Below are 15816 nucleotides of genomic sequence, written 5' to 3'. Positions count from 1 at the left end.
TCGAATGGTACAATCGAATACGCACTGCCTCATCCTTTTGCGACCCTGACGCGAAGCGACAGAAGCAACAGCAACGTCGTTGGCGTCTCCAACGCCGGGACAAGTTTGCAGACCAGGCCTGTGGATCGCGATGCAGTGCAATGCTCTTCGAGGCAAGGAGCAACGCGTGAGTGGGCAAGTTTGCTGCCGGGCATCGTCCACTCGCAGACGTTTGGTGTATGACTGAGGTGCGGCATCGGGGCTGAGACTGCCACTGCAGAGCTGCACGTTGCGATTGCGCACATTGGATATTTGGGATCGGGAGGATGTGACAGACTTGGGCTACAGGATTGCTGCTGGGTTGAGACGCAAAGTATGGTACGGTGTAGGGCCGCATTGCTGATGTTCGATAGGTGGCGAGCTCGGCGGGGAGATTACCGATGCGCCTGCCTGTCCTGTAGCGCTAGCTCCTCTACAAGAGCGCCCGGGACTTACATAAGTACTGGCGCCTTCGTGCCAAGAATCCCACTTCGTCCCCTAACCACAACCTCTACATCATTCGAGAACTTCTGCTACTCTCGACCAAGTGTGAAAGCCGGCTTTCACCCTCAGAGAATCTTAGATCTCTCCCCTCCTATTGCTGTACCTCCTTACGATCACACAAGCGCTTCTCGCAATGAGGCTTATTAGCACACTCGTCCTTCTCTTCGGCTGTGTGGCTCTGGCAGTCACTGCTACTACCGCCTCTACCACCAGTCTGCCTGCAGCCGGCCCGCCTCCCGGTCTCGGAACACCTCCATCCAACTTCGACAGGCGGCCTTCTTCCCCACCTTACCGCTACGTAAAGATGTACCGCAGGACCACGGGCTACGTTAAGCCCGTGCCATCAGCCCCGCCTCTGCCGTCGAAGGGCACTTGGCAGCGCACTTTCAGGATGCATAGGTTGCCACCTGGTCTTCAGAAGAAGATTTCGGAAGATTATGGGAAGAAGCGCAAGTGGGGTAGAATGACCAATGGTAGCTAGAGGGAAGCAGAGGCACGCAAATCCTCTTCATTGGCCATGAGAAGGAGCTGATCATGCATTGTCTCGATGCAAATGAACCTTTGTGAGGTTGGAATGTCAGCTGCTTCTCGTCCTTGCTACGGGAGGCACGACAAGTGGAAGAGAATGTAACAGTCGCCTGAGTTGCGACTCAAGATTCAATGTTGAGCTAGCAAAGATTCGAGCTACAGAACGACACGTCAGATAGGACGCAATTGTCTCCACTTCTTATCACGCTGGTACTCAGGCCCGAAGCGCAAGGGAGAGGAAAAGCAGAAATGCTGAAAGTCTCATTCTGTCCGACATGTTGAAAAGTCTCATTCTGTCCGACATGAACAGTATCACGCATCTTGCCCGCTGCCTAATTGGTCATCTTGCACCAGACCTTCTTGAAAAAGCTCTTGTCATCGCAATTCTCCTTGGCCTTCGGAGGCCCATGTGGATTGGGATTATTGATGACAACGACCGCGCCTGTGACCTGTACGCCACCTTTCTTGTTCTTCTTGCCATTATCGTCCTTGCTCCGTCCCTCGAGGAGGGAGGGGCCAGCTCCGCTTTGTGAGATTACGACGTTCGGGACAGGAGCAGGAATTGCAGTAGAGGCCCCCCTAGGTGCGAGCGAGCGAGGTGCAGGAACCTTGCGAAGCGTGTGACGATGTTGTAGAAGGCCCACTGGTGTGGAAAGGACCAGTGCAGCTTGCAGTACGAGCGCTACTGCCAGCAAAGCCAGTGTGAGACCTCCCATTTCCTTCGCAAAGAACAGATGCTGACCCCGGTAGTTGTACGGCTCCAGCGGTGGATGTAGAGCTGCGCAGTGGTGTGGATGTTGCGATGGAATCGGCCTGCGATTGGAGGCTGTAGTGACGCGGAGACGGCGATCAGAGTGTTTGAAGCGCAAGGTAGCGATGAAGATCTAGTTGAGAAGCACGACCCGGGAGGCGATGGCGTCTCACCGATTATGAAGGCTGCTGCTTTGCTATCGACACCGCCGTTGCAGTGTTGCGCCAGAGCAACATGGAGTGTCGAGTGGAGTGTTCGTTTCAGTCCTTATAGCAAAGCTCGCGGCAGCGTGGTAAGCCAAGCAGCAATGTCAACCAGCTACTGTCAAGGTATGACGGGAGCCATCCTCTCTCGGGACATCAAGGAGATGACGTTGCCCGGAGCAGACCTCCATGTTTGAACAGTCTATCTCAGCAGCGGAAGCTGGAACGACATCAAGCGTGTCTTCTCTTCGCCTGCTCCATACAGGCTAAAGTCTTTCTTGCAGAAGCTTCATCAGACACTACAAAACAAGCTTTGATGATGCTGTTCAATCATTTGCGCTGGGTCTGGACCCTATCGCTCATCGCCAGTCTTGCCCTTACTTCTGTCGCCAGCCATGTATCTCGCGAGCGCCAGCCCATCGCAGCCCGCCACCTCGAACACCGCCTGGAGCCTAGGTTCAGAGGCCTCCCGAGCTTCAGACGCAGACCGCGACCCCAATACAACCCCGAGGGAGTGGCAAGTGGGATTCATCCCGCCTTGGGCGCCCTTCTTAGGTGGGACAACAGGCGCATTCAAGCTAAGTCGCGACGAGCGGGGGAGCGTGCGCAAAGCAGTGTACAGGTGGAGCCCTTTCAGGCACAGCAGCCAATGGACCGACAGACTCTTGCAGACGCTTCTTCGCCCGATTCCAATATAGCCAGCCCAGAATGGTTTACACCACCACAAAGTCCACTGGAGCAGCCTTCTAGCCCGGCGCTGAGGACGAGCAAGCAGCAGAAGAAGAAGAAGTGGTGGAAGCCTGGCGGCAATTCTCTGCCGAAGTGCTTTTCTTGTTCGGCGGTCAACGAGTGAAGGGTGAGGGAGCCTGAACGAGACGCACAGTTGAGGACGCACTACGACAGCTGGTGGTTGTATCTGTGTTCTCGTATGCAGGAGCGAAGGGGGGGCCAGACTTCGAAACCCCTAAACCACTGTATTGCCGAGCATCTGCAGCCTCCTTGCAGACTATCCCGTTTGTTGCAAGTGGTTCCTCATGTACGCTCGTGTGGGTTGCCCAGGTACGCCTACTAATTGCCCGTATCAGGTACACATAACCGCGGAGCATTGGTTGCGTGCCTGACTAGGATGTCTGGAACTTCTGTGCCGTCTGGGGATACGCGAAGAGCGTCACATAGAGAATCTAGTACCCCCATAACCTCTTCGAGTATCTTCCCAGTGACCTAGTGATGGTCTTGTTCCGAGCACCTCGTAGAACACTTTTGTCTTCCTGACTATACAGTCCTTACGTCACCGCTCTCCTCGCCATGCCAAACGGCTTCATCTCGCCGGACTGGCGCTACTTCAACACTTCCCTTCCTGATTTCAATTGGCTCTCGGCTATCTCCTTGGTAGAGCACGAGCATGATGACAGCAATGGTCGCCCGCCCATCGAGCTACTGCGGGCACACATCTCGCAGCCCTTTCGCATCCCCGTCTCTAAGGCCTGGATAGGGCAGATGGAGGCAGCGATGGCAATCAAGTCGCTCTTGATCTTTCTGGCGTGCGCTATCATCTGGAGGCGATGGAGCGAGATGAGCTTCTGGATATTCCGCAAGCAGGAGAGGAGAGATGGTGTTTTGCTCATACCGAATGCCGTCACTTGTGAGTACGGACACACAGTTGTCGTCGCAACCGCCGATTCCGAAGCTGATGCAGTCGTTCTCTGCCCCAGCATTCATGGCTCTAGAACTTGTCTTTGGCTCTGTATGGATCGCTTACATCATCGACCAGCTTAGGGTGGTACACGGTCAGGCCTCTCCCGTCCGACTTTGCGCTTGGCTGGGCTTGACTTGGCTGCCGTTGATCCAAGGCGCGTGGTTCGCGGGATGGGGTACCTTCTTCGCGTCCCCTCTGCAGCCCGGAGGAAGTGCGCTAGATACGGCTCCCCCGGAGAATACTTCGAAGCTGTTCCCCTCCCCCTTCAGGGGACTGACTGCCCCTGCGCTTAATGTGATCATGGTTGCTGTGCCATTGCTGCAGGCATTGCCTATCTGCGCCTTGACTGCACTGGCATCAATACGATGGAAAGTAAGTAGCAGCGAGGTATGCTCGAGGTCGCTGTGAAGCTGAACATTCATGTTCTTGCGCAGGTTGCCGTGGATAAATGGCAAGCCCTAGATGACGAGCTAGCCTCACTGATCGCGGCGGCTGGATCTTCGCGAGATCCCAGAACATCTTTGCGAGTCACTGACCCTTTGAGGAACCAAGCGCTGGCTGTATGGATGTCAGCAGACTCTGCCATAGGATCCATGGAGCATGTCTTCTGGGCTTGGGTTGCTTCGGCGGTGGCCTTCACCGCTTTCTACGCTATCACAGGAGGAACTCTTCTTCTACAACTTCGTCGCGAAGTGACGTACTTGAGGCGGGCAATGATCAACAGTGCCAAGTCTGCAGAACGCGAAGCCAACGTCGCCCCGGTCGCGAACGACGAAATTGCCTTGATCGAGACTGGAAAAGTTCCAGGGTTTGTAGCAAGGCACTCTGAGGAGATCCTCCTGCGAAGTACTGACGAGTCGTTTCTGTCTCTGACATTTGCCGCTTTAGCACACACAGGGCCTTTTTCTGGCCAAACATCAAAGGACTGAAAGCGATAGAGAAGAGGACAAACTCACAGTCGCGTAGCAGCAGCTCCCGTCGGGCCAGATCGAGTCGCAACGCAAAGTATGAGACGATGAAGCGTGTCGTACTGCTGATTGGCATCCAGGTCGGCTGTATCTCCGCTGCCGCCGCTGGCTTTTCCGTCATAGCTTTGGGCATAGCACTCGAGCTTCGCAGGTCGATCCGACTCCACTACTTCGATATGGTGTACATGATAGCCAATCTCGTAGCAGCATGGACCGCTTGCATTTTCGGGGGCGCCAGTGAGTGCGACCGATCAGAGATTATCGAAAGCCGGCGTTATTGATCTCCCCGTCGTCACATCCCACCAGTTTTCCTTGCAATCACTGCACGTACGTTCGAATTCTTGACCGACATCGTCGTTGCCGCTGCTCGAGGTAGTCCTCTTGCCTATCGCAGCCGGCGTGGTACTCAAGAGGATACCGTGGGGAAGGGCTCGGGTCTTCAGCAGGACAGCAAACGTAGTGACCAAGCGCTGCATGCCACAAGGAAGCGAATGTCGGCCAGACTAGGTCTCTCGGCACCCTTCTCTGGTCGGGGAAAATCTGCAAGACACTCCCTGAGTGTGCCAAAGGGCCATCTGCAAATGGATGACTCGATCATCGTCGGCACCGAAGGTTCGGACGGCAAGCCCAGAGTGTCATTCGCTGGCGAGACCGCCACAATACCTACACCGAAGGACGCCAGACCAAGTGCACCGGTCAAGAAAGGCAAATGGGGTCGCCGAGGTCTGCTTGGGATGACCTCTGCTGAACGAAGCGTATGGCAAGATGACTCAATCATCCTTGACGTCCATGAGGGCCAAAGGGGTCCGGAAGAGCTGCATGAGGCTGGCCGAGCTGTGATAACCCCTCGGAGTCTCGGCGACAATCGAGGCAGATCGGGCAGCGTTGGCAGTAACGAAACGCTTCAGTATCGAGTCGTAGAGGATCTGAGGCGTGGGCTTACCCCACCTCCGCGAAGGCCAAGCTCGATCCGCCTCGACAAGCGCCAGGTAGTTGCCGACACGCCGAGACGGATCACGCAAGCACTGGACGCCTCATCTCCCCGACCATACCCGTCAAACGGTCTGCGATCCCCCGAAGCTGCCCATATCCGCAAGGCTGGCTCACCGGTTAGTCCCTTCGAGATGTATGCATGTGAGCATCAAAGAGCTCGGGATGATGATTATCACGATCCGCTCGGAGCCAGCTGTCTGAGTCGAGCTCAGTCGAAGTCTAGCCTAGGGGCCGCTTACGATGTCGAGTATATGCGAGGTTCGGCGCAGACGAGTGCGTCCCTTCGTTCCTGCGAGACAGGCAAAGGCTCGAGCTTTGACCCGTGAGGAGATGGCCGTGTCAAGTGTGTAGGAATGTCTTCGGAGGCTGCGGCACCTGTGTGAGGGCCCGAGATGACAAGTCGTCGCACATTGTGAACATCTATGTGCGTAGAAGCACAGTGTGCAGAGTGTGCTTGGCCGTACGGACGTGATAGAGTAGCTGGGCTGGGCCTTGCCTCGACGGTTGCGCGTGGGCAAATCGCCGGCCTCGGCCTCGAGCGCCGCGGAGAGATTGATGCCCCGCTTTTGTAACTCCGCCGGCATACACCCTTCCTTCGTTCGGCAGCAGCGCGTGTGTGTGTGTGCGGGTCGGGCAGAGCGGGGGAGCAACATCCTACCTCGGTCGTCGTCCTACCCTTCCTCCTCTCCTTCCTGCCAGACGCTCTGATAGCACTCACAACACCGCAGCGTGTGCTTTCACGGCAGCCTCGTGTCTGTGCAGACGCCCTGGCTGAGAGCCGATCGTCCTCTGCTGCCAAGCTGGCCTACCCGCGTCTCATCCGTCCTTCCGCCGCCCCCCGGCAGCGGCATTGCAAGACCACCGTCACGCTCACAAGGAGCCATCGCAAGTCGCCATCCTGCGCCATCTCGCATCCGTATCCCGATATGGGTCTCTCGGTGGCCTAGATGCCATTCAAGCCGCCAAGACATTCGTTTCAACTCCTCTGCTCTCATCTGCTCTCAGCTAGTGCTTCATGGAAGGCCCTCTTGCCTCCATATCACACCCTCGGGTGGATCCCGTCATACTCTCTGTTCGATCAGCGCTGGAGCGACTGCAGTCCCAAGTTGCGCCCACTGCGTCATACGTGTCAGCATCTCTGCTGGCTAGTCTTGATGCGGTCTCCTCCCGCTTGCCTTCGGCCCAAACGCTCGAGCTTGAAGCTCGTAAATATCTAGCAGCCACACTCAGCTTGGCCCGGGCTGCAGGCGCTCATTCTTCCGATGTCTTGAGTACTGCGCGTAGAAGAGAGGCAGGATATGTCAAGGTCGTGGAGAAATGGTACCCAGCCGCCGTCCAAGGCTGGACTACCTTTGAGCATCAGGTCTTCCTTCTGAGCAATGGGACTGTAGAGGGTGCCTTGCTCAGGGGAATTGTTGTTGGGCTAGGTGAGTTGGGATTCTGACTAGACAGATTCGCTTCGGCGTTTGCTTTCTGATCAGGAGTATATTCGAATACCTTACCACTCATCCATCCCTCGTTTCCAGCGCTTTTGATCTTCTCGCTCACCCTCTTATCGGCGAGGAACCGAAGGTCTATGTCTGTTGCATACAATGGGAAGCCTTCGGTGATGTCTGCCCTCAGCCAGACAGAGACGTCTACGTCAGGCGATGACTCATCGTACACATCGGAAGACGGCACAGACGACGAGCTTCATGACAGACCCTTGGCTGCCCTGAGGCGCTCGACCTCTCCCCTTGGCAGGAGCAGTCAATCTCCTGCCGGTCGGGCGTCAAGACACTTTGCAGTAGGCTCTGCTTCCAAGCGAGCCGACAAGAGGTCCAGTATTATCAGGATCACATCTTCCGATCCCAGCTCTAGTCTATGCCACATGCCCGTGGAGCTTGACTTGCTATCGCCAACGTCTTCCTCTTCCGCTCAGAGGAGCTCCTCGCCAAGTCAGGCAGCAGCACTCGCCGTCTTGAAGAGACGCAGGAAGAAAGTGGGTGTCAGGGTCATCAATAGCGATTCGACACCATTGGAAGACGAAGTCGCGGCCATACTGGCAAAAGATTCGGACACAGCAGATGAGGGCGGCACCAGTCCACGATTGTCCAGAATCGCACTGGAACCGGACGCCCCGGCTAATGCTCAGCGAGTCCCCTCTCCAGCGGCCGACGGTCAAGGCCAATCGAGCCACTTGATGGCTTCAAACACAGTCCTTCGGGCCCCGTCACCTCTGAAGAACGCGACCAAGAACCGACCACCCATGCGAGTGAAGCGCTCCCCATCGCCTCTACCGCCAGACGCGCCCGAGCCTATCCCAGAACGCAACTCTTCCTATCACAAGCTCAACGGAGTCGTTCAGGCTATCAAGCCGCGAGTTGTAGGTGGCGATAGAACCGATGCTCCACCAAGCATCTTGAGGAAGAAGAGTCAAGTCTGGACTGACCGTCTTGTCGAGGAGGAGGCAAGTGCAAAGATGTCGAGGAACGGCAGTCGCAGTACTGCCAAGCAAGACGTCAACGAACTCGCAGCAACAGGACAGACATCTCCGATGTCTACCACTCGGGCGGCACAACGTGCTCCGACTGGCTCAAACATAGAAGCATGGAGATCGTCGACTCTCGTCGTGGGCTCTCAGCCTCTTCAATTATCTGACCAAAAGCTCAAGACTTTGAGAGCAATCAAGTTGACAGAACCTGACTGGGCACCCTATGTGACCATTCACGAGAGGGCCCGGGAAAGAGTAGAGAAGAAACGCGAAAAGGACGCAGCCAAGAAGAGATTGCTGACCACTAGTGCCGGTAGCACGAGAAAGGCGACCTTGACTAGCCCCACTGGGAGCGTCAAGAGGAGGGAGTCTATCAGGAGGCGGCGAGAAGAGCTTCGCCTTCGCGCAATGGGCGAGGAAGAAGGAGACGGCACCGGCGATGGTGGCGAGCTGGGCTACTCTTCTTACTTCTCGCCTAGTCCTAAAGATGAGCATGGCTACGAAGTGAGCGCAAGCGGCTCTCGTGGGGCAGACACTCCCCGAGGTTCCGGATCAGGATCGACGACGCCGCGACGACGCAGCTCTAATGGTAACCAGCACCAATCGGGTCGACTCGGCAAGTCAGTGCTGTCCCCTTCTCCCTCATCTCAAGGGGTGAATCGCAGCGATGAGCCTGGCGAGGCGGGAGACGCCCCTGCCGATGCCGATGCCGAGTCGGACTTCTGGTTCGAGCGGTACATCCCTTCTACTGCGGCTGCAGGAAGAGACTGGGACTGGCGGAAGCGTCGTGCGCGACTGCGTGCGGAGGCGGAAACGGTGCAGAATAGCAGCTTTGTAGAGAGCTTGCGTGCGAAAGTGGACGAGGACGGAGACGAGAGCTACACTATGGACTTTGATGGGCAAGGCGTGTCCGGAGGTGAAGCCAATGGTAACGGCCATGCTGCTACAGATAGCAGTGGTACTGCAGCAGTCCCAGCGACAGCAGATAGTGGTGCACAGTACGTCATCAACGGGCACGTCTTCTCGCACGGTCTTGTGGGGGCTTCTTTGGGATACACGCCTGCTGGAGGGGCTCGTTCTTCACCCTCGAGGAACAGCCCCGTGGGCGGATCAAGGGAGAGACGCAGGTAGTGTGTCCGATGCCTCTTCATCCCTTGAATTCTCGACGATGTGGGACCAGGCAGTCGAGTCCGGACTTGACCTCATACCGGTCTGTGCGGTCAAATTCAGCAGGGCGGGATGCCCATCTACACTTTCCTTTCAATCTATCCCGACGCATTTTGTATATTCCGACTGCGTTGCGACGTACAGCATACATGTTTCCCACGATTCTGCGTGTGATGACCCGCAGTTGTCCTCCCTTCCAGCGATCGAGCCTTTGCCATGGCCGGCGGTGGAGAGCTTACGCAAGACAAGATGGGCGGAGTTTGAAGTCCAGGTGTGAGCAGGGGCCACCTTTGCAAAGATGTGCCGGAAGTGAGAAAGTCCTCCTCCCTGCTACCCGTACCAAGCTTTGCATTCCCTACCATCGTCTCTCCTTTCGCCTTTCCTCCTGATTCTTTACCTGTTTTGCTTGTCAGCCTCTGTGATGGTCGCGCCGCAGCCCGATGGCAGCTCTGCTCCCTCACAAGCTCTCAGCTCGAGCGCCTCCTCCTCCTCCACTTCCGCCGCGTCCACCACTCCCTACCTCACCCTCAACATCCCGCAAGCGCTCTCCCTGCCCGAGCCAGAAGCACCAGAAAAGAAGCGCTACGACTCTGTATGGGACCTCTTTCTGCATAGAGCGAACCACGAGCTGAAGGACCAAGTTGCGGCTGGGTTCGCTGAGCTGCATGAGGAGACAGGAGAAGATGGTGGGAATTGGGGCTGTACTAGTCTGAGTGAGCATGAACGCCGCCAAGGGAGAGACACAGGACCTATGCTCACGTCGTTCTTCATCCCACAAACTACTGCTTGTCGCATCTTCCACAGCATACGGTCAGCTCCCTGGAATCGCTTGCCGTATAGCTTCGACCCTCCGGCCACAGCTCGAAGCTGCCTCTTCGAAGATCTCGCCTGCCGATCCAGCCCTTGCGCCCCTCATACCAACACCGACCGTCGCCATAATCTGTCCATCTGGACTCGACTTCTTCGTATACACCCTGGCGATATGGTCCCTCGGCTTTGCGCTGTTGCCTATTGCAGTGGGCACCACGAAGGAAGGGACAAAGAATCTCATCGAGAAGACCGGTGCTTGCGCCGTCCTCGTACATGACAGTCAGAAAAGCATCGCAGCTGAGGTGAAGCAGCTTTTCGAAGAGGGGAAGCAGCGAGCGCCGCAAATCATCGACCTTCAAGATACCCACGACCTCGTAGCAGGCCCAACATCATCAGCGGAAGACCGTCCCGTACAATCCCTCTTCACTCCCGGACCTGACTCGGTTCTGATCATCTTCCACTCCTCGGGCTCCACCGGACTTCCCAAGCCCATCTATCACATCAATCGCTTCTGGTCCTTCAGTACTGCCATGGCCTACGGGACAGATCTTGGCGCGTACACCACTACCCCGCTTTACCACGGCGGAATGTCCGACTTTCTTCGGGCCTTACAGGCAGGCTCGTCTCTCTTTTTTCACCCGCTCGTCGGGTCCAGTAGCAATACACTGAGCGTAGGAGCTATCCTCGCCGGCCATAAAGCTTGCGCTCACAAGACGCGTGCGCCGGTCAAGTACTTTCTCTCAGTGCCGTTCATCTTAGAGATGCTTTCCAAGGACTCTGCAGGCCTCGAGTATCTCGCCAGCATGGAGTTTGTCTCGACCGGGGGAGCTCCCCTACCGGCAAGTGTGGGAGATCATCTGGTTCACAACGGGATACCCCTTGTCTCTCGGCTTGGCTCGTCCGAATGCGGATTTCTTATGAGCTCGTACCGCGACTTCGAGAACGACAAGGAGTGGAGCTGGTTGCGGGTGGAGGACGCTGTGACCCGCTCTTTGCTAGACTTCAAAGAGGATAAGGACAACCAGGGTCTATTTGAGCTAGTTGTCACAGGCAAATGGCCCACCAAACTCCTTTCCAACGCAGCCGATCAGGCCTTCTCCACCGAGGACTTGTATTCGAGACACGAAGAACACGACAACTGGTACAAGTACGCCACAAGAGTCGATGATACGCTCGTGTTGCTCAATGGAAAGAAATTCGCAGCTGGCCTCATCGAGAGCAGGCTGAAGCAGAGCGAGCTGGTACAAGACTCGGTGGTGTTCGGTTCGAACAGAGCGTTAGTGGGTGCGGTGGTAATCCCAGCAAAAGGCACAAATCGCTCTGGTGATCTGTCCCCCGGCGAGAAGTACGATTACCTGCAAGCGCTCCGACCCCACATGGACGGAATCAACAAGTCCCTCCCAAGTCACGCCCGTCTGACAACGGGACTAATCCATGTAGCAGATGAGAGTCTCGCCGCGTCTATACCGCGTAGCTCGAAGGGGACTCTGCAACGAGGCCATGCCTACCGCCAACTTTCCCCGCTTTTCGACGAGACCTATGCGCGCTTCGAAGAGGGTGAGATCGAGGGCTTTCCGAGCAGAGAGAGTTTGCAGGGTGATGAGCTGCGTGACTTTCTCGCTAAGATGGTCGGGGAGATCTTGGGATGCGAAGGCGGCGAGATCAAGCCAGATCTGGACTTCTACAAGGCGGGCATGGACTCTATATCCTCGGTCCGCATCAAGGCTGCAGTGCATCAGCATCTTGACCTTGGTCTCGACGGCAATGAGCATAGGAGGCGACTCGACACTAGGAATATCTATGAACACCCTACTGTCAATGAGCTCGCTGAATTTCTAGAGGGCTTCAGCTTTGGAGGACGTACAGCCCATCGGTCTGTGACCGAAGAGATGCGAGACATGGTTGACAAGTACGCGAAGGCGCTACCAGCCTTCAAGCCACGACCGAAGACCAACGGCCCCCGCGTTGCTGTCCTGTCTGGCGCAACCGGAGCTCTTGGGTCTCATTTGCTCCTGACGCTTCTCTCATCAGGGGAGGTCGACAAGGTTCTCTGCTTGGTCAGAGCCTCGTCGGATTCTGCGGCTCTGCAACGAGTGAAAGAGTCAGTCTCCACTCGCCGGCTGAATGAAGAGATGGACAAGAAGTGGGACCAGGTAGCCTGCTTTGCAGCTGATCTCAGCGATACCGCAGAGCTTGGTATTCCCAAGAATCAAGGGTCCAGCTGTGACAAAATACGGACGAGCTTCTGGTCGAATGTTGCCTCAGCCAGTGCGCTCAGAGTCGTACACGCGGCCTGGTCAGTCAATTTTGCATTATCTCTCAAGTCTTTCGAGGCGGACAACATTGTCGGTCTAGCCAATCTGCTCAGCTTTTCGCTTGAGACCGGCGTCGAGTCTTTCGTCTTTTGTTCCTCCATCGCATCGGTATTGGCACAGAAGTCCAAACAGATACACGAAAAGCCCTCGAGCGATCCGACTGATGCAGGTGTCGTTGGCTATTCGCAGTCCAAGTGGGTCGCGGAAGGTATCTGCTCGCGGCTTTCAGCAAGCTCGGGTTCCGAGAGAGGCATGTCCATCTCGATCGCTCGGATAGGACAGCTCGCCTCAGATTCCGTGCACGGCGTATGGAACGAGAGCGAAGCATGGCCTTTGATGGTGCGCACGGCCAAGGAGATCGGCAAGCTACCTGAGATCGAGCAGGCGGTAGACTGGCTGCCGGTCGACTTAGCCGCTCGGACCCTCACTGAGATTGCGCTGCACCCTGCTGGCTCACAAGAACCTGCGATATATCATGTCCTTCTGCCTGTCGACGCAATGCGCAGCGAAGACGTCCCGACCTGGGCAGACTTTCTGGATTGGTTGCAGCGTGGCGATGACCAATACAAGGGGCTGACCTTTGATGAAGTGCCGCTGAGGGACTGGCTGGTGGAAATCGAGCGGAAAGGGAGCTCTGTCGTCCGTGGTAGGACGCTCCTTGAGGGAATCTGGAGCAAGCTGACACCGCGAGGCGGTGCGAGCGGCCTGGAGCCCACGATCGAGACTATCAAAACGCGACGATTTTCGAAGACGCTGAGTCACGATTGTAAGGCGCTCGATCGCCACATTGTACAGAAGACCGTAGACGTATGGGGACAAGATGGTTTTCTCTAGACTGTGAAATGCGATAACACTCTGGCTCCGAAAACGCCGGATAGCGGTACTATTCTTGCGAGGACTGCGCGCTACTCGAAGCAATTACAGCTGAACACGGGGCGATCGTCCCACGCGGCTGTTTGCGAACTTCACCTTGCGACAGCTGTCAGGAGATAGGCTTGTCATTGACTGCTCTTGCCGAGTCTGGAAGCAAATAGTCCCCGTCAGATCGCCCTAGCTCCGATGCTGAAGCGTGAAACGCAGCTCATCTTCTGCAGTGGTAAGCACGGGCTGTCGCAGAAGCTTTTAGGCTGACTGGAGGGCAGCAAAATTTCTGAGAAGGTCAGTCAATATGCTCGTGATCAGCGCTCGGTCCAGCTGATCCGGCTTTTTGCCGATCACAGGTCCGCGGAAAGCCTCAGCTCCGTCGGAGGCCAGACACGTGGAGGGCCTTCTCCGCGGAGCTGAGCTTATCCGCACTAACGCCGCGGAGATTAAAGCTCTTGAAGGCCGAGGCTGAGGGGCCGAGCGCAGACGGCCAGTAGACGACTGCACGACTTTCTTCCCCTTCGTAAAGTCCCCGACGGGAACGTTGCATCTAGCTTGCAGCTTGCAAAGAATTCTTTGTTCCGACTGGGCGTTGTGCATTGGCGATGACTACCCTGTTGGTTGCTGGATGCCGATGGTATAAAGATCTTGGCAGCCCAGTGCGGGCCTCTCGCTCTAGCTCTCTTGTGTCAATCCTTCAGCCATCCCTGCCACCCATCATGACGGCCTCATCACACCACATCGTCCTAGTGACAGCAGCTGCGTTCGCTGTCCTGACTTCGGGTAGTTCTGCAGCCTCTATTACCCTTCAGCCCGATTCAGCCCTGGCCTACGTTCCTAGTCTGGCGGGAAACACCATCATCTGCTCCTTCTATGCTGCGTTCACGGTGATCGCTGCTTACCTTACCATCAGACACCGCGCCTGGTGGGCAATCTGTCTTCCCACCGGAACCTTCTTCTCCGCGCTTGGATTTGCTCTACGTATCGTGCTGCGTAGTCCAGCGAATCAAGGCGATAAGGCCATCTTTATTCCGCAATATCTCTTCGTCGTGCTGCCACCGGCATGCTTCCTCGGATTCGCATATATCGTCGGGGGTAGGCTACTCGTCGCCGTTACGGCAATGGACGGAGGCGCGGTGACCAAGCCCGGAATGGAGCCTCTATGCAGTACACCAGCAGACAACGGACACTCGCGCAACGTTTCACTCGAGCCAACTGACACACGTCAGCCACCTTTGAGTCAACGTTCGCCTTTCGCGATCTTGCCGCCTCGCCTCTATACGTTCATCTTCGTCATGTCAGATATCGTCACCTTCGTCGTTCAAGCCGTTGGAGCCTCCCTGCAGACTAGTGACGACTACGATACAGTCCTCACGGGCTCACACATCTACTTGGCGGGAGCCGCCGCTCAGATGGCCAGTTTCTTCCTCTTTGCACTTATCATGATCCACTCTCACTGCAAACTCTATCTGGTCGACCCAGAGAGCTACTCGTTCAAGCGAGCCTTCGTCAAGCGCAACCCCGGTAGTGTCCTCTTCGTCACTTTACACGCCGTAGGCATCTGTATCCTTCTACGATGCGCCTTTAGGACCGCGGAAATGGCTTTGGGCGTCCGATCTCATCTATACAACACAGAGATCTACACATTTCTCTTGGACGCCCTGCCTCTTCTGATCGTGGTGGCCTTCTTCCTTGTGGTCTGGCCGAAGAAATATCTGGACAGAGTTGTGCCGTCCGAATCCATCAAGACCGTGTTGCGCGAGCTCAATCCTTACTCGCCAGAAGGCAGAGACCTTGAAATGGACGACGTCCACCACGACCATTACGCCAAGGGAGCCGAGACTCCCCCTCGCAACTGAAACAAATCATTCCCAAGCAGCCACTTCGACACGCCCGCTCATTGTACATAGATTCATAGACACACAGATCCGTATTCAGACGATTCCAACTGTTCCTTCTGCTTCGCTGGGGCAAAAGCTGTTCACCTTTCCTTTCGCCAATGAGATACGTCGCCGCTAGACCAGGTCTCTCCTATCGACGATTCCCAATGTCTCTTGTATTCAGCTTACTTAGAATCCATCTGTAGAATACGAAACTTCATTCCTCCATCGAGAGTTGATCACAGAACATCACGTTCTCTCGAGAGCCATCGAGAAGTCGAAGGCGGTGCACTGCGTGAGGTGATCGACGTTTGGTAGTGAAAAGTCCTGTGGGGCGGCGAAATGCCATTCTTGTCAAGATCGAAGACTTGCGCTTCCATTGTTGGTGAAATGCTCCTGACGCGTAGCTTTGTTGCAGCCCACAAGATCGATCATCATCGCTCTCTGAGCGTAGCTAAGACTGTCTTTCATGCCAATGAAAATTTACCCTCGGGAGTACCGGAAGCGGTTGCACTGCATTGCATCGACAGACAAAGCTGACTCCGATTGCGCCTCCTTCCTTCCTTTCCTTCCAGTAGCGAGGGTCTAGTATCGGGTGGGGTCCTCCTTCCTTCCTTTCCTTCCAGTAGCGAGGGTCTAGTATCGG

The 15816-nt window shown here is 56.0% G+C and overlaps 5 protein-coding genes across 5 annotated transcripts; 4 read left to right on the top strand and 1 right to left on the bottom strand.

Moving 5' to 3' along the window:
- Positions 1-655: 655 nt before the first annotated feature.
- Positions 656-1003, top strand: BCV69DRAFT_275005 (hypothetical protein; the record flags this gene model as incomplete). Its single annotated transcript, XM_025491052.1, has 1 exon — positions 656-1003. One exon carries the CDS (start codon positions 656-658, stop codon positions 1001-1003), a length of 348 nt encoding a protein of 115 aa, XP_025350620.1.
- Positions 1004-1382: 379 nt separating this feature from the next.
- BCV69DRAFT_295796 (hypothetical protein) lies at positions 1383-1766 on the bottom strand (the record flags this gene model as incomplete). Its single annotated transcript, XM_025493929.1, has 1 exon — positions 1383-1766. The coding sequence occupies one exon, from the start codon at positions 1764-1766 to the stop codon at positions 1383-1385; it is 384 nt and encodes a 127-aa protein (XP_025350619.1).
- A 1543-nt stretch (positions 1767-3309) lies between these two features.
- On the top strand, positions 3310-9265 carry BCV69DRAFT_295795 (hypothetical protein; the record flags this gene model as incomplete). The annotated part of the gene is made up of 7 exons (XM_025493928.1): positions 3310-3646; positions 3717-4072; positions 4135-4508; positions 4589-4905; positions 4975-5802; positions 6744-7088; positions 7188-9265. 7 exons carry the CDS (start codon positions 3310-3312, stop codon positions 9263-9265), a joined length of 4635 nt encoding a protein of 1544 aa, XP_025350618.1.
- A 457-nt stretch (positions 9266-9722) lies between these two features.
- Positions 9723-13260, top strand: BCV69DRAFT_243328 (acetyl-CoA synthetase-like protein; the record flags this gene model as incomplete). Its single annotated transcript, XM_025490063.1, has 2 exons — positions 9723-10014; positions 10106-13260. The coding sequence occupies 2 exons, from the start codon at positions 9723-9725 to the stop codon at positions 13258-13260; spliced, it is 3447 nt and encodes a 1148-aa protein (XP_025350617.1).
- Positions 13261-14102: 842 nt separating this feature from the next.
- BCV69DRAFT_240173 (hypothetical protein) lies at positions 14103-15017 on the top strand (the record flags this gene model as incomplete). The annotated part of the gene is made up of 1 exon (XM_025489993.1): positions 14103-15017. A coding segment is annotated over one exon (915 nt), but the record flags the coding sequence as incomplete, so codon positions are not given.
- Positions 15018-15816: the final 799 nt, after the last annotated feature.

This window comes from Pseudomicrostroma glucosiphilum (assembly GCF_003144135.1).
Source record: "Pseudomicrostroma glucosiphilum strain MCA 4718 unplaced genomic scaffold BCV69scaffold_1, whole genome shotgun sequence".
NCBI classification, from domain to species: domain Eukaryota; kingdom Fungi; phylum Basidiomycota; class Exobasidiomycetes; order Microstromatales; family Microstromataceae; genus Microstroma; species Microstroma glucosiphilum.
The sequence above is the reverse complement of the archived record's forward strand: the minus strand, read 5'-3'. Positions and strand labels throughout refer to the sequence as shown.